Below are 17766 nucleotides of genomic sequence, written 5' to 3'. Positions count from 1 at the left end.
TGCTTCAACTCGAAACAGAAAACAGAAAACAGAAATCGAGTATAACTTTATTGTAAGCAGAGGAATGAGTCCATCAACAAACACGAAAATATAGAGAAATGACCTATATATTTATTGAACAAAAAGATACTGAATCCATTCTCATGCAATGCAGCCGCCTACAAGATTAACATCAAAGGGCCTCTTTTCATTGCATGCTCCAAGCTCTCCATAATCTGTATGCAAGGAAGAATTATGTAAGAAAAGACTAATTCACAAATGCTAGCGATACCAAATACCAATACAACTAAACTCAAAACGAGAGAGTAATGTCACTAACTTATTATTAACAGTAAACCAGAGCCTTCTCCCATAACAAAACCATCGCGATCTTTGTCCCAGGGTCTTGAAACCCTCTTAGGTTCATCATGCATTTCTTTCAGACAATGCCCGACAAGCTATAAACCCATCAATCCCAGTTGGCATGATAGCAGCCTCAGTCCCATCAGCTACCATGATGTCGGCTTCACCTCTTCTGATGTGATTTGCAGCTGCATAAAAGCAGTAATTTGCAATTGCACAAGCAGCTGAAATGGAAAAATTAGGTCCCATTAAGTCAGTATCTATGGCTAATAATGCTGATCCCATGTTGGTGATAGAGTAAGGGACTGAAAAAGCGGTTAGACCTCCCATGCGGCCATGCCTGTACCCACTAGCACCCCAATTCTAGTTCTGTCCATCTGTGGTGCATAAGAACAGAGGGGTTCTATTAGTTCTTGTCTAACGCAATACCATATTTTGTAAAAGTAGTCAGATACTACAAAAACACAAGACTTACTTTCTAAGGACATTAAAACCAAGGTTGGCATTATGGAGGGCCCTTCTTCCAGCAACCGAGCAGTACCTCCAGCAATTATCTAGTCGGCCATCATTCTTCCTATCACTGTATCCTTTAGAAGAAAAATCACGAATTTGACCTGCAAACCGGACAGAATAATTTGAAGCATCAAACCGATCAATTTGTGTGATACCACTGTCTCCCTTAAGAAGTTCGTTATAGAAGTTATCAATATCACTGCCAAAAACTGACACGAGGCCCTTTACTGTTATAACTATTCATTTATTTTGGATATTTTTCTCTTTTGAGAGCTGAGACTGTTGGCGACGGCATAGCCCTGATTGTTCCACACATTTTGGAGCTGAGGAAAAGAGACTCAATTAGAACCCAATAATTAGGAGTCAGAAGATCGAAGAAAGAATTTAGCAAGAAGGTATAGCGGTTGTTTGCTGTAAGAAAAATATGTTGGAATTATTAGATAGTGCAAGAATGTATCATAATGTTCTCATTAACACGTTTGATGCTAAATGAACTTTCGACTACCTTAAATCCTGACTCTGGAGAGAATCAGAGAAGAGAGTGCAAGGTGTGACATTGATACATTTCATGCGAGAAAAGTACAATGTTGAGAAGGGCCTCTTTTCATTGTACGCTCCCTTCAAGCTCTTCCTTTGAGGCCCATAACGTTGAACCATTGATTCAATTGAGGTAATTGGACCCCAATAACGCAATTGAGAAATTACCAAAGAAAGAAAAAAGTCTAATGTGGGAAATAAAAATATTCAACTGATAAATTGATTCAATTCAGTAGGGATTTTAGTATTAATTAAACATATTACAAAGCTTTGTGGAATGTTAAAAACAATCTTAACTTGAAACTCTATTCTAATTTAATTTTTTTTTGTCTAAAATCCTAAGTTTTATATTAAGGATTGGAATTAATATCCTTATTTTCTGAAATTTTGATTACTTATTTAATTTTCATTAAAATGATCAATTTTAGTCTCTCCAATTCAGTAGATTCCAACTTAATTATTGACTTAATATAGTAAAAAAACATTAAGAACCAATTAGAAATAATACATGTATATAAATTTGGTACTAATATTGAAAAGATTCTCCATAAAACCAGTTAAATGAAACTACATTCTAGAGTTTGACTTTTGATTTTGTAAAATATGATTAACTGGAAAGATCTTTTTTATGAAGAAGAAGGTGTAATATCATGATAACCAAATATTTTAATTATTTTTTCAAAACTTATGCTAACTTAATAATTTAATTATTATTTTTATAATATCTTTAAATTTTGCTACAATTTGATATTTTTTTAAGTGATTTTAGGAGTTCAGTTCTCTACATTCGAAATACTTTCATAGAAATCGAATTTTGATCCATAAAAAAAATTATTTTTCTTCCTTCAAAGGTGCCAATCAATTTATCTCAAAATGGACCATCAATTTGGGCCAAAAATAGGCCATCCAATTCCTGGATAGGCCCACAAACCTTATCCCACGTCCAGAAAACTATCGACAAACGCGCGAGTTTCACACGCCCCCCCCTCCCCCCTTATAAAAGCTTCACAGACCAAACAGTGTTAAGTAAACGCGCATTTTTTAAGCCTTAGCACCTTGACAAAGAGTCTTCAGACCAAAAAACTCTTATAAAATGCAAAAATTAAAGTTCATCCCAACCGCCTTCTTTGTTGTAAGGCTCTACTCTTTAAAATAAAAAAACAAACCTTAAAAAACCTTAAGAAAGACAAATGTCAACTCAACCAAAATGAAAGGTAAATGTGAACTAAAAAAAAAATATCATAAAAGAACCTCTGAGAAGACCTTCTAGAAGTCCTTCAGTCTTTAGTGCTCCCAACTTCTGCCACGTAAAACCGCGTTTCGCCGTCATCATCCTCGTATTCACCCAATTATACAAAAAAATTGTTATTTATGAAAAATTATACAAAAGATTTTCACAAAATCAAAAAATTAGAAAGAAAATTTGTCATATGTCGGAAAAGAGAAGGAGAAAAAGAACCCAAATTAAATTTTAAAAATTATTATTTTATATACCATTGATGAAAATTTTAGACTTTATTAATAATTTAAAATTTTCTTAAAATTTTCTTGAGATAGTTTTTCAAAACTAAATCTCAAAACTTGAGATGAATTTAAGAATTTTTTAATCATTTGTATTTCACCATCCATGTAATTTTCCACTTTGACAAGTTATCACGCAATCTTAATCACCCATTTAGTCTCCCCAACTCAGTTTCCACGAAATTTCTTATTCTCTCTCTTCAAAAACATTTTCTTTCGTTTTCCCTTTCCCCTGTTTTAAACCATCTTAGATGCCATACCAGTTTATACGTACATAGATTAAATTCTATATATTTGTACCATCCAGTTAGAGAAACTAACTCATCTTTGATACCCAGGTCCCAGTTTTTTTTTTTTTTTTTCCTTTTGAAGGTTTTGAAAGGGAATTGTAGTTGAGGATGGAGAACAACCAGCAATCCTTTTGGCAATTCAGTGATCAACTTAGGGTCCAAAATTCGAACTTGGCTAATCTTTCTCTTAATGATTCGATTTGGAGCAACAGTTACGTTTCGAAGAGGCCTGATGAAAGGAGGAATTTTGATATCAGAGTCGGTGGTGAAGTGAATTCTGTTAACAACTTGACGTCGAAGGTCTCTGATTTTAATTCTTTCAACAATGATGGATGGAAAATTGGAACCAGTAGCAACAACATCGGGTTCGGTCCAATTGGTCCGATGGGGTCTCAGAAGAATGATGGAATCAACGGAGGGTTCAACAAAGGAATTTATTCAAAGCCAGGGAATAACAATAATTTCAATGTTAATTTGAAGGGGAATAAGAATAAAGCAGAGGATGATCATGGAATCAAAAGCAGGAAGAAGAACAGCAACAAGAAGAACAATAACAATAACACCGACAATAATAACAACAATAACGGAGAAAATAATGATGGTAAGAGTGCTGTTGACAAGAGGTTTAAGACACTGCCACCATCTGAGTCTTTGCCTAGGAATGAAACTGTTGGAGGCTACATCTTTGTTTGCAACAACGATACCATGCAGGAGAATCTCAGGAGACAGCTCTTTGGTATGTCTTTGGCTCTCTTTCAATTCCTGTGTTTTACCAGTATTTTTCTTCTAAGAAAAATGGTCTGCTTTTGATTTGGTTTTAACTTTTTGCTTTTCTATTGAAGATTAGATTAAGTAAATTTTTATGGAAATTTTGAAGTGATATTTATGTTGATTTGTATTCCTAATTTTTTGCTATGTATTATTTATAGGTTTGCCTTCACGTTACCGAGATTCAGTCCGGGCGATAACTCCAGGCCTGCCTCTATTCCTCTACAACTACTCCACCCACCAACTTCATGGAATATTTGAGGTTTGGATTTCTATTTTCTCATATTTCTACATGTAACTGCTAAATAATTTTCTGTCAATTTATGTGATTAACACAATTTCCAGTTTGTACTCGATCTGGGATTGGGTGAAATAATGACTTTTTTCAGTCGTTTAATGACCATCATGGACTTCTACCATTACCGAATTTCACAAGTTCACACTTAAAATGTACAAACGAGGGTGATCAGAATGGTTGCTGTGCAACTTTCACTGTAGGGTGGCTCGTAGCTTTATATAGTTTTCTTTAAAAGGGGCTAGGGTTTGGTCACTTGTTAGCCTGTCACTATTTCTTAAATGTGATTAGCGCTGAACTGTGTTTCTAACGATGTTTTAATGATCTTCTATTTTATTTAGGCTGCAAGCTTTGGAGGAACAAACATTGATCCAACAGCCTGGGAGGACAAGAAATGCCCTGGCGAATCACGGTTCCCTGCTCAGGTATGTGCCAAAGGAATTATTTGTTTGTTATGAAAAGCAATATGATGTTTTCAATATCTTTCAAGCAAAGAAAAAGAACAAGCAATGCTAATGCTTTTTTTCCCTGCAGGTTCGAGTTATTACAAGGAAATCCTGTGAGCCGCTTGAAGAGGACTCCTTTAGGCCAATTCTCCACCACTATGATGGTCCAAAGTTCCGCCTTGAACTAAACGTGCCTGAGGTAAAATTTCACACGATAAACAAGTGTTGCTAACCAAGAAAATTTCCTACCTAGCCCATTTTGTTCTGATCTTAATTTCTCCTGTTAAAATCTGCAGGCACTCTCCCTATTGGATATATTTGGTGAACAAGAACCTTGAGCAGTATCCCATACTACAAAGGCGTACAGATAGTAAATACACAAAGAGTTGAAGAATAACTGGAGAAATAGAGAGTATATTGGGAATTTAAGACAGTATCTAGGGTGGGTGAACTGAATGCATAGATCCACAGCCTAGGAGATGTAAAACTTTTTTATCACAGGATTGCTATGGTTGCCCTTTTTGTCACTGGATTTGGCTTATACATACATATTACATAAAAACTAATGATAAACATCAACTTTATTTGTGATGTTTTTATATAATTTGAGTTCTATTTGCAGTTTGCTGCCGTGAATCTAAAGCTATAATTACATTTTCTTTCTCCCATTTGCCTATTGGGCAGTGGTCACTATGTTTTTGCAAGTTCTTATTTGGCATAAGAGCTTGGGAAACAAATGATGATTTGAATGACTTTGCGTTAATGCTCATTCTCCTGGCAATTGTATATGTTAGCCATATACAGAAGTTTAATCCCAGAACATGTTGTATCATTCGTATGCAAAATAAAACAGAAGGGGTAAAATTGATCGTTACAATCTTTCTTAATATGTAGAGTTAGTTCACATGATTTGGTTTAAACATGTTCCACTCTCTGTTGGCCAAGGGTAGCTTCCATCTGCACAGCTTTTCTGCAGTCAAAGAAGCTAGGCAGGTGACCAAAAACTTGTAAGCGGATAAACGTTTTTATGTACCGGGTGGTTAACTTAGGCTATATCAGCCCAGGCCCTGGAAGTTTCCCTATCTCTCTCAACAAAATTTTTTACCTACTGCAACTATCGGATGACTCCTCCAATTAAGGGCGGTAACACTTTTATTATGCCAAATTTGTTGCTGGAGAGATGTTGACTGTCCTAAGTTGTCCTCTTTTTTATCTTCAATGGTGATTTGGTCAGAAAAGTGAAGTTCTAAGGACGTCATTTTGATTGTCTATATTTGCTTTTGCAATTACTTGAATCGTTTTACTTAAATCTAGAATGCCCTTTGCTAATTTCCATTCGTTTGGTTTTAAAACTTAATGACAATTTAATGGTTATAAGTTAAGCATTTAAAAAAAAATTCTTGACTTCAAGTTGAAATTTCGAGTTCCATTTTCTTCAACTTGAAATTCATTTTTGTTCCAATTTCTTGTTTCAAGATGCTATTGTTATCCTCTCCATTTATTGATCTGCTTGAATAAGAGAGCAAAAATATCCAAACAATGGTGTGTGAGAGTTTAATTAGTCTTAAATAGAGAAGATGTTCCTGCAGGTTAAAATATCTATTCCTATTCATTAAAGGATCTATCGTTCAGTGGGAGGGCAGTGGACTGGATTCCGTTGAGCCTTATATGAATTATATATTTTTATTCCACATTTCTACTATTTTCTTTGCTTCGCATATCTTTTTCATACGGTTAGCCTACCAATTTCTTCCCCTTTACTTATAATCAAATAATTTCTACAAACAGACGAAAAACTATCAAATATTATTATATGATTACATTTCATTAAAAAGGTAAAAGAAGAAGGAAAAAACGACACTCACAGTAACAATCTCAATTCTATTACATTACATATGCTAGAAGCCAAACATGTGAAATTTCTTCGTCTTCCTCTCTTTTATCCCACTTGTCTTTCAAGTTTCAAATCTAAGCCTTTTCACGTACTCCCCAAACTATTGATAACACAAAGTTACAAGAAAAGAAAAACCCACGAGAAGACACAAAGATGTAAAAGCTCTAACTAAAGACAAGCGGGACAATGAACCAACCCATTTTCATTACACTTGCCACACCTCTCCCTCTTATCCCCACTCACCACCACTTTACAGCTTCCTCCACACTCCAAACACGGCACGAACCTTGCTCCTCCGCACCCTCCACACGCTTGTCTCCCCAACCCTCTCTCTGCGCGTGCCATACTCAGTATCTTCCCCAGTTTCCCCGTCTCGTTCAGCTCCCTCACCTGCTCCTCTCCCCCTAGGTATCTTCCCTTCACGAATACCCTCGGCACGCTCGCTTCGTCCCCTAGTAAGTTTCTTAACTCGTTCAGGTACTCCCCATGCAAGGACACGTCTCTCTCGTCAAACACCACGCGTTGAACTTCGAATATCTCTCGGATCTGGGTGCAGTCCTCGAACGTGCGACGAACGCCCCTCAACGACGTAGTGTAAATGACCACCGAGTCTGCCCCGCCTGGTGGGCACATCTCTGGGAACTCGCTTAATGGGTCTCGTTTGCTCATTAACTTATCGTAATTCACCATCCTTCCTTCTTTTTCCCTCTCTTGCCTGTCCCTTATTATGAATATATTCTCTTTTACTGACTGGAACCCTGTTGGCTGAGCTGAAGCTTGCGGCTCCGGATTCTTTAACTCGGTGGTTTTCGTTTTTATCTCCTTTCTTATTGACTCGGTTTGTCTTAACTCGTTTGCAGCTGGTTTTGAAGACAGTTTTGCGTCTAACTCTTCTAAGGTATGGAAAGTTAAGCTCTTCCGTGGCTGTTGCTTGTTAACTTGTTTTGCTGGTTTTGGAGGCGACGTGGGAGCTTGGAGATTCTTGTCATCGTTGTTTTTGTTGTTAATGGTTGGCTTGAGATCTTCTAGGGCTTTGCTAACCTCGTTCCAAGAGTGAGGAGCAGTTTCAAAGGTGTCGAGTTTCTCAAGAATCACGGCCGGCAAGTGGGTGGGCTTCTCTTTTTTCTCTTGCGGGGCTTCCTCCACCTTAACCCATGGTTCATCTATGGCGTTGATGTCGAAGACCGCAAAGCTTGATGGTGGCGGACGGTAGATATCCACGGTAGCCTTGCTGCGTTTGGAGGCGGAGCAGCCCATTTTTTGAGAGAATTTTGAAGAATTTTGGTTTTTGGATGATATTTCTCTAGAGGGTGGGATTTGTATGTATTTTTATGGAGGGAAGCGGTACGTGGTACGAGAGAATTTGTGTGGTATGGAATTATGGAGGAAGGGTTGTTTTATCTTTGGGCGTTATATTTTGAAATTGATGGGATTATTGCTGTAAGCCTTGGGATGATCTAGTGGTGTCTGGTTTAGCCATGTGGACGTGTCAATAACAGACATGTCAATTCATGATATCTTGAAAATGGCTCTGCCGATTGGTTATTGGATATGTAAGGTGGGGATAGCGGATTTCTCTCTGTTCAAAATGTCCTCCTGAGTTTGGGCTCATCAAGCCCACTCTGAGCCCATTTTTCAGTTTATCTGCCTTAAATATTTTAATCGTAATATATACAAAATAAATTTAATTCAATTAATTTAAGTAATTATTTTTAATATTTAAATTTAAAATTCAAAACCCAATATTTATAATTCTTTCACTATCCTCAAATTTTGACTTTTTTTGAAGAAAAAGTCAACCAAATATTTCCCGTTCATTCACCTATGACGTTTGCAGAAAATAATTAGATTTTTTTTTTCAGCACATTGAATTAGACTCAATACGTAAGCCATGGAGTTAAATTTTTTGCATCAGACAGCAATTATGTATTATTCATAAGTAATAAGACCTAGGATCCATTTAAATAGACAATAATATTAATTTTGATGAAATTAAAAATAAAAATGAGATTGATTATTTTAAAGATAAAATTAAAATTAATTATAAGATATGTATTTGAATATAAATATAGTGGTGATGGTGAAATAAATTATAATAAAAAATAATTATTAAAAATATTAAATTAAATTTTGTGTATAATGAAAATTTTAAATTTTCATCTATAAAATTAATAAATTTTTAAATATAAATAAAAAATAAAAATAGTATTTATAAATTTGTAAATATTGTTTAACAAAATAATATTAAATATATGAAATATAAAATATAAAACAAAATAATTTAAATATAAATATAAAATAAAAATAGAAACAAAAAACAAAACAAATAAAAAAATAAAAAAATGAATTATGGGCAAAATATCCAATCCAATGAGTATGTAGACATTTTTGTTTCACTTTTAAGGGTTTATTTGTATAGTTAGTGAAATTAGTTTCAGTGAGATTAAAAATAATGATAGCAGTAAAATTAGTTATTATTATAATAAGATTAAGTATTATAGTAATGAGATTAAAATTAATGATAGAATATGTATTTGGATATAATTGTAGTGGTGACGGTAAGATAAAGAATAATAAATATAAAAAATTATCATTAAAGACATTATATTAAAATTTATATCAAATAAAAAATTTAAATTATTTTACATTTATAAAATTAATAAATAATTAAAAATTACTAAAATTAGTTTCATTTTAAATAATAATTTTATTAATAAATATTTAAAAATTAATAAAATTGATAATAATATATAAAAACTATTTTTTACAAAATTAATATAATTATTTTATATTAAAATATTAATTTTGTTTCAAAATAAAATTTAAAAATAAATAAAATGAAAAAATCTTTTAAATACAAAAATCAAAATAAAAAAATGGATAGGAATTGACTAAACACATTTCATTGCTACATTAAAATCTAAAAAAAAAAAAAAAGACAACAAGGGCATATTTGAAAAGATAGGGTCCACTGGTGGTGAGCTTTTTTCACTTGATCTCGAAGAACCAGTCAGATTTTAGAGCTATGGGACAGTGAACATGTATTTCTACTACATTATTCATGTAAGCCAAATGCATTTTTCTGCATAAATTTTCATTATAAAAGCAGCACCATTTCAATCCATATGCAGCCTAAATTTATTACTGCGGTGCAGTGCTTAACTGCACTGATTGTCATCCAAACGATACAATCCCACTGAAAAGGTGCTTAAGTGTATCACACTGGAGGAAAAGTGAAAACCAAATGGAACCTAAAAGCAGAAATCCTTGGATAGCTGACAATTTTCCCGTGAGCAAGTTGATCTCTTTTGCTTGCTTAAATACATGAACCAACCAATAGGCAACAGGCAACATAAACGAGAAACACTAAAAATTGAGAAAATTGTCCCCTTTTAGTCCGAGGCAAACATAATTGAAGGAAGATCCCAAAATTTGCCTTCAAATTTTAGATGCAAAAATTTGCCAACGGCCTAGTATCATATGGCGCCGATCAAAATTTTGAAAACAACACCACTTAAATTGTCTCCCCCTTTCATTTTCTTTCCACTAGTTTTTGCAATGATTCCAAGTTTTGAATACTAGTTGCAGCCCTGTGAGTGAAGGTGAAGGTGAAGGTGAAGGTGAAGGCTTAAGAAAAAATTTTCAATGGGGAATTGTTCTCTCAAAGGGGTCACTGGGGAGTGCGGCAACTCCATCTGGTTTTTTAACAGATGCTGGTGAAATCATTGATGTCAAGGGCCCTAAACTAGCTTGAGAGATTGTAAACAATTTTCCAGGGTATGTTATTTGCAGAAGAGGTCAAGATTCATTTCCATTGCCTGAAGATGAATGCTTGGTTGATGGGGGATTTTACCATCTTCTCCACCTGGAGATGGCTCAAAAGTCTTGTGACTCTGGGGTAAGAAAACAGGTTAACAAAGAAGCCGTGAAGAAAATTGAAGAGGATTGGAAGGATCAGATTGAGCCACCAAAGATGTCATCAACAGATTTTGTTAAAAGTTTGTCACGTGTATCGGCTCTGGGAGTGCTGCCATCGCAGAAGAATGGAGTTCGGAAAGTGAAATTGGTGGTTAGCATTCAGCAACTGGAGGATATTTTGTCAGAACTAGTGAACACTGAGGCCTTGATTGAGAAGATGGAGGAAAATGACGGTGGATCTTCACTATTTTTTTTAGGAATAAAAGACTATCTTAGCAAAAAGAGCAGCTTCGACGTCAAAGCCTGGTGGTTCCCTCTGCTACCAGGGAAGTTACAGCAGTTCAATATATAACAACTTAAATCCAATCCGCACTCAGATTAAGTAGGCCGAATAAGTTACAAGTACAAAAATACGTGCTTTCCAGCCAAAGTATTTCACATACATTCTTGTTAAGTATCTCTGTATCCGCATTGATTAAACGATCCACATAATTTCCAAGGAGCTATATCAGCCCTTCATTCTAAAATGAGATTCAAAAATAGTCCAGACTCGAAACAGTGACTTAGTAAAAGGCACATAGCCGCCATGCCATAGATACTGAGGTTAACTTCAGGATTAAAATTACACATTTCAAAAAGGGCTTCACAGTCAGTCACCAGATGACGCTGTCACATGGTCTGTGACTCCATCTTCCTAACAGCTTCCTCAATGTTTGGCATATTCTTCCTAAAGGCTGACCATTGTTCTTGTGTCAAACTTATTCCTATTGATACAACACCAGAATTTAAAACTAGTATTAAACATGAAATTCTTCACATCAATGGTACAAGCAAATGTTAAAACTGGAAATCAAGTTCAATCATGAAGAATATATTAACACTTTAACTATAATATCCAACAATCATGCACAATACACACAAAAAACACAGAGAGAGAGAGATAAAACTGGCAATCGAGTTCAATCATGAAGAATATATTAACACTTTAACTAGAATATCCAACAATCATGCACAATACACACACAAAAACAGAGAGAGAGAGAGAGAGAGAGAGAGAGGGATTGTTTCAGGGCCATTATGATAGAAAATTTGCCTTGAAATACCTGCATAAACTGCATAAGGCTTACAAACCAAAATAATTACATTTCTATTTAAACAAACATTATCCTAGACATATACAGCTAGTATTGAACTCATCTGCAAAATCCACCACGCAACAAAAGACAAACAAACTGACAAAACAACGAAACTCAAGATACATAACAAAGAAATAAAACCCACCCATAAAAAAATGCAGCTTATAGAGATAGCATATTGCAGGTAACTGAAGAAAAAAAAAAAAAAGAGATAAGGCAGTGTATTCACATAGATTTAGTAAAGAAAAAAAAATAGCCTATTTGATAAAAATAAAAACAATTTTCCTCTGCAAGTTTGAAATAGAATTCACTGCACATGGGTGGAAGCATCCATGAACTGAGTTATGCAATCGGAATCACTAGAATACAATACAAGTTGAGTGACAAATCAGTGATCACATTTACCTGAAGAGCACATAGAGAACAAAAAAGTGTAACCGGGCACAGATCAAGAAGCATGATACATTGAGACATTAGCAACAGTATGTGAAAGTTAATAAACACTCATAGCAACATCACAAAAGTGGCAAATATCAGTTACCATTCGAGCAGATTTTGAAGCCAAATTTCCTATCAGTTAACATTAAGTTAAAAATATAAAGTACTTAAGCACCATAAATTTGTTGATCTCGTAGAACAAAATAGCAGCAATCCAGAAAATTACTGCAGATTCAAGTCATCTTTTATTCCATTTACAAGTTGAACACATAGTAAAACACAGCAAGGGTTAACTTCAGCCGCATACCTTGTTGAGAAGAATAAGTTCAACATCTTTTAACTACTATAATAAGTCTTCTTTATTTATTCTTCATCTTTTCCAGTTTAACTTTAACTTGAAATCTTAGAAGACAAAAGAAAGAAAACCAAGACATACAATTAGCCTGAAACAAACTAAAATTGAAGCTAAGCAAAGCATTTACCTTTAGAACTAGGAAGTTCTTTGCCGTCCTTTTTGTAATACTCCCTTATGGAAACCAAAGTTTTCCCTCTGAATTCTTGAATCGTCACCCTTCTCTTCTCAGACAGCTGGGAAAAGAGCAAAAGAAAACAATAAACAGAAAACCCTAAAAACACAAACTTTACTTAGAACCCACCAAAAGAAGAAAAAAAAAAAAGACAAAAAAAAACCCAAAGAAAGAAACAAACCCTGCAAACAATGAGATCACCATCATCATCAAACTCTTTGTTGTTGTTATCATTATCACCGTCTGCTACAGCTTCTGCTTCTTCTTGTTTGGCCTTTTGTTCTTCAAGGAAAGAATTGACGACATGTCTAACATAAGCCCTGTACTTGGAGTCGGAGAGGTTAAGTTCCAGTTTCTGGGAAGCCATTTGTCGAATCTTGTACTCTGTCATTTCATTCATGTCCGCTTCTTCCAGTATTTCCCTCACCGTTTTCTTTATCTTCTCTCTCGTTTCTGCGTCCATTTCTCCGCTTTCTTGACTGTGGGTATTCGGGAAATCTAACAATAGATCGTCAGATGCAAGAGTTAAGCTTCGGGACTGATTTTATCTGATATAGGGAAATTTTTTATTATTTTAGGGTCCGGCACTGTCTGGGTTTTCGTTTGTTATTATAACAATAATTTTATTTATTTAATATGAATATATATAAATTAATTTTTTAAAATTATACTCAAATCTTTAAAATTTATAATATAATATATATATATATATTGATTTGTCAATAAAAAATAAATTTTATAAAAATAGTAAGAAAAAAATTAAATCTTTCCTTTAGATATTTTTGTTTATAATAATATTTATACATATAGAAATTATATCAAATAAAAATAAATTGTCTTTTTTAAAAAATAAATATTTATATTATTAATGATAAATTAAATAATAAAATAAGTATTAACACATTTTTACTTTAGTAATTTTGATTAAATTATCATACAAAATATGAAAAATATTAAAAAATATGTGAGAAAAATAAATTAAAAAAATATTATTTTTCATAAGAATGAAACTGTAATAATAATAAAATATAACTTAGAAAAAATTTATAAACAAAAAAAAAAACAAATTATAATAGTAATAGAATATACCTTAGAAAAAAATTACTAAAAAAATAAAAAATTTGATATATAATACATTTTATTTGTAATCTTAAATTTGTAGAAAGTTTTTTTAGTAGCAATTAGGATTAAATAAATAATTTTTAAATTAATTTTTTAAAATTTAAAAATAATATAATAAGTGATAAAGATAATATTAAATTTTTTGTATTTGTTTGAAATATAAATTTAATAATTGGAGTTCAAATGAATATAATTATTTTGATAATTTTATTATTTAAAGATTTAAGATAATTTTTTTTTTAATTTTTAAAATCTTACATAAAATAACTTGAATTTTTAATAACTTACATAAATTTTTTAAAAAAGATAATTTTTTAAATCAAGATAAAAAATATTGTTAAAAGATTTAGATAAATTTAATCTTTGTAATTTTTAAACATGTTTGAAAATTTTTGATAATTAAATAATTTTTTAAATAAGGTTATTTAGTAAACAACTAAAATTATTTATTAAAAAAATAAAATTCATTTTCATATATTTAATTTTAGAATATATATCTCTAAATTGATTTGATTTTTAATTATAATTTGAATAAATTTAAAATTATTTAATTTGTAATTAAAAAAAATATTTTATTTTTTAAAAAATCTATCTTATGTGTCATTTAAGAGAGTTATCCATATAAATGTTTATGTAGTAAATTTATTTATGTATGTTGTTATATAATATATATATTAAATTTGAGAAAAGAAAGACACGAGCGTTTTTTATTCCATACGCATTCCACGGGACACACTTTAAAATAATCTATTATTTTATTATTTTTTAAGATTTATATTTGATATATATTTTTAATAGTCATAAATTGTTATATTATTAATTTATTTTAATATAATTAAATATTTAAAATATTAATTTTTAAAGATTTTAAAATTTTAATTAATAATACGATGATTTATGATGCATTAATAATATATAATATTTATACTGATAATATATTAAATATAAATTTTATTAATTAAATATATTATTTTATTATTAATTTCAATCTCGCTATTATAGTTTTCAATTTCAGAATATCAATATCATCATTTTAAGTTTTAATTTTACTAACATCATTATTTTTAATCTCATTACATTTAATTTTGTTATTACATGTAATTTTTATACGATGAATTAAAATGTTTTTTAAATAACAATTAATATCCATATACTTTTCTTTTTGAGCAAAATCGAAAGCAATCTAATTGTCTTGGCTGATAAAGCAAAATGGAAAATGATTAGTATCCAAGGATCATGTGCACTGATAAAGGTCAAGCATGGCTGATGTCACTGTGCACTAGCCTTCTCTCCTAGCCTTTTATTCCAACTATATATACTGTGTTTTTTTTTTTTTTTAGTCTATTAAGATGGAATTCTTGTCTTTTTGTTGCTGTAATTACATGGATGTTGGGATTGTTTGTTAAAAGGGCAAAGTTTTAGGGTTGGAATACCATTGTAGTTAAAATGCCTATTATACAAAGCTTTAATTTTAGGGTATTTTGAAAAGATAAAAAAGAAGGATGGTTAGAGGTAAAAGTGTGGAGTATTTTTTATGTTTGCACTCTAACACATAAGTTAAAATGAGTGAAGTCGAAAGAAGAGTAGTAAAGAAAATTAAGAACAGATTGAACTTATCTTAATGGTGTTTGGACTTTCGTATTTATAGATAAACGATAAGGGACCATTAGGGGATAATAAGGATGTAGGTAAGTTGATGTAGCATTAGGTGTGTCAGATTGACTTGACATGTCAGGTTAACACAAATATCAGAATTACTTTTGACTGTCTATTGGAGGCTTCTAACATAAAAAAGACCACTATATCATTTTGACCACTAAATGCCTCTAATATTCTGTACTTTTATCAAGTAATCTGAGTATCAGACGACTAGGTATGTGATTGACACATTCTATGCAAGACAGATAGGTAAAAGAAAATGACATCAAATGTGATTCTTCGTAGCCGATGTCATAGAGGAGGTTAGTGTTATGAGACCATTAGTCCTTAAATCGTGGTCCGACCTGGTGGGGGTCTATTCTTGGGTTTATATTTTGGTTTAAGTATATAGCCAACTTAAAGGTTATTGAAGTGTCAATTATTCGAGATGATATGAGATTACTGTTAGAGTTTGTCTGATCGATGTGAGACTTGTGTTTTATTTCAAGAGTTTAGATTAGAGTCTTTACTTTGAACTTTGACAACGAATTGGGCATTCGGCTTGTCAAGGGGAGTTGTCCGGTTTGGTCAGTCTAACTTGTAGTTTATTAGGTTTGGTTGGTTTGGTAGCTTTAACTGAGAAAAGAGGTAGTTTGAGCGAACAAATTTAAAAAGGGAAGATGAAAAAATGTCTTCCCATATTTGCTTTGACATGTGGCATAGTCTATGTCATTCATCAGATCTGAGGCATGATTATATAAAAGGCTTTGGTGCTTTCGTTTTTCACTTTTTTACTTTCCTTGTTCTCTGTTTAATCTAAATTTTTTTATCTTAAAAGCTTTCTAGCCTTAGGGTTGTTCTTGTAATCGCTCGTTTTCTCCATTTTTTGGGGTACATATTTTTAATTATGTCTTCTAGTTTTATTTATGAGGAAGTCAAGAGTTTTAGGGTAGAACCTAAAGGGGTAAGCTCAGCCAATACGACTATGACCTTATTCTGTTAGTCATCGGAGGTCGTGATTGTCAGAAGATGGCTTTTTGGTTTAACCCAATGTTTAAAGAAAGACAATAACAAAATGAAGACAATGCTTGGGTAAAAGGAAAATAGGTCCTGATCATAGAGGAACGGTGTTGTCAGATAGATTTTGACATATGAAATCCACCTTCTTTTCTCATCTTTTAAATTGGTCCATTTTCTATAACTGACTTTCTTTTATTTTTAGTTGTTCCCTCTTCTGGAGTTCAGTCTCATCAATTTTTTTTTACTTCTGCTTTTCCACCTATGATGCTCTCGTTGTCATTCTTATTCATCTTCGATCAATTTTTGTTAAGAGTACTTTTTCTCATAGAGGTTCCCACCTCATCTTTTTCCCCTAAAGTCGTGTTGCTTTCAACCACAGTTTAACCTTAGAATCTTACTCCTGCTCAAAAGTTAGCTTTCTGACAGTAAAAACTCTGATGATGAGAAGAGTTTCGAGGAGAAACAGAAAAAAATAAGTACCTTGGCTAGGAAAATTGATGGCGAAGAAGGGAATCTTGTAAAGTAAGATGAGTTGATCGAGGTTCCAATATATACTCATTGTGATCTCGGTATGATCTTTAAAGGTGTGATAAGGAAACTAAAAGAGTATGGTTAATCTTGAAGACTATCCTAACATGTATTCAACTCATCACGTTCACACTTTGGTGACGACCTTCTTTTTTCCTAAAGAGGAGTATAACATGTTAATGTTGAATTTCTTAGATTAAGTCACTGATAAACTATAGCCATATCAACTCTATGTATATTGGGATTCATTTGTGATTGATATGAGGTTTTCACTTTATTTTTTGTTTATTTCAATTTTTAATTCTTATAATTTAACTATCACTTAGCTCATTCTCAACTCCATATGGTATATAATAGGCTTTATCATTCTTTATCAACATCTAAACATTCTTCCCACTCTTCCTCTATACAAGAAATTTTTTGCCATTATAAAAAACCTTAGTAATAAAAGGTTGGTATTATATAATAGCTTGGCCCAATAAAAAATTATCCGTCGATTGCCTAAGCTCTATAAAAAATTGTAAGCTGCTCTTTTTTTACCTTTAAAAGCAAAAAAAATAAAGATAATGAGATCGAAGTCGAGATAGCTACAAAGATGGAGCTATTGGAAATAATAAATAAGTCTGTTATTTTTGTGGATGTACTAGTAACTCTCTTTGTCTTAAATCTATCATATCAAGATAAAATAATAAAGTACACCTGTAAGGGGAGCTCATCATTGATTCCCATAGGCTAACCCTTCCCAAAGTAATAAATGAGACGAAGTACTGTGTTGGTGTAAGGTAACCTCATAGGATTTTATTTTAATTTGATTTTTATCCAACTTTTTTAAC

The 17766-nt window shown here is 32.4% G+C and overlaps 3 protein-coding genes and 2 pseudogenes across 3 annotated transcripts; 2 read left to right on the top strand and 3 right to left on the bottom strand.

Moving 5' to 3' along the window:
• Positions 1-405: 405 nt before the first annotated feature.
• On the bottom strand, positions 406-1512 carry LOC111274034 (3-oxoacyl-[acyl-carrier-protein] synthase I, chloroplastic pseudogene; annotated as a pseudogene).
• Positions 1513-3102: 1590 nt separating this feature from the next.
• Positions 3103-5333, top strand: LOC111279022 (DCD domain-containing protein NRP-B-like). The gene is made up of 5 exons (XM_022865889.2): positions 3103-3939; positions 4133-4233; positions 4608-4691; positions 4801-4911; positions 5009-5333. The coding sequence occupies exons 1-5, from the start codon at positions 3312-3314 to the stop codon at positions 5048-5050; spliced, it is 966 nt and encodes a 321-aa protein (XP_022721624.1). The 5' UTR covers positions 3103-3311; the 3' UTR covers positions 5051-5333.
• Positions 5334-6509: 1176 nt separating this feature from the next.
• On the bottom strand, positions 6510-7997 carry LOC111279018 (Glutaredoxin family protein). The gene has a single exon (XM_022865875.2). The coding sequence runs from the start codon at positions 7861-7863 to the stop codon at positions 6775-6777; it is 1089 nt and encodes a 362-aa protein (XP_022721610.2). The 5' UTR covers positions 7864-7997; the 3' UTR covers positions 6510-6774.
• A 2254-nt stretch (positions 7998-10251) lies between these two features.
• On the top strand, positions 10252-10876 carry LOC149513973 (uncharacterized; annotated as a pseudogene).
• On the bottom strand, positions 10874-13221 carry KELP (transcriptional coactivator p15 (PC4) family protein (KELP)). Its single transcript, XM_022865856.2, has 3 exons — positions 12807-13221; positions 12581-12686; positions 10874-11288 (listed from the first exon to the last, which is right to left on the bottom strand). The coding sequence occupies exons 1-3, from the start codon at positions 13086-13088 to the stop codon at positions 11194-11196; spliced, it is 483 nt and encodes a 160-aa protein (XP_022721591.1). The 5' UTR covers positions 13089-13221; the 3' UTR covers positions 10874-11193.
• Positions 13222-17766: the final 4545 nt, after the last annotated feature.

Source organism: Durio zibethinus, chromosome 17 (genome assembly GCF_047325235.1).
Source record: "Durio zibethinus cultivar Kanyao isolate XHJ-2024 chromosome 17, ASM4732523v1, whole genome shotgun sequence".
In the NCBI taxonomy this organism is placed as follows: domain Eukaryota; kingdom Viridiplantae; phylum Streptophyta; class Magnoliopsida; order Malvales; family Malvaceae; genus Durio; species Durio zibethinus.
Note: the sequence above shows the minus strand (reverse complement) of the source record. Positions and strands in the feature narration are given on the sequence as shown.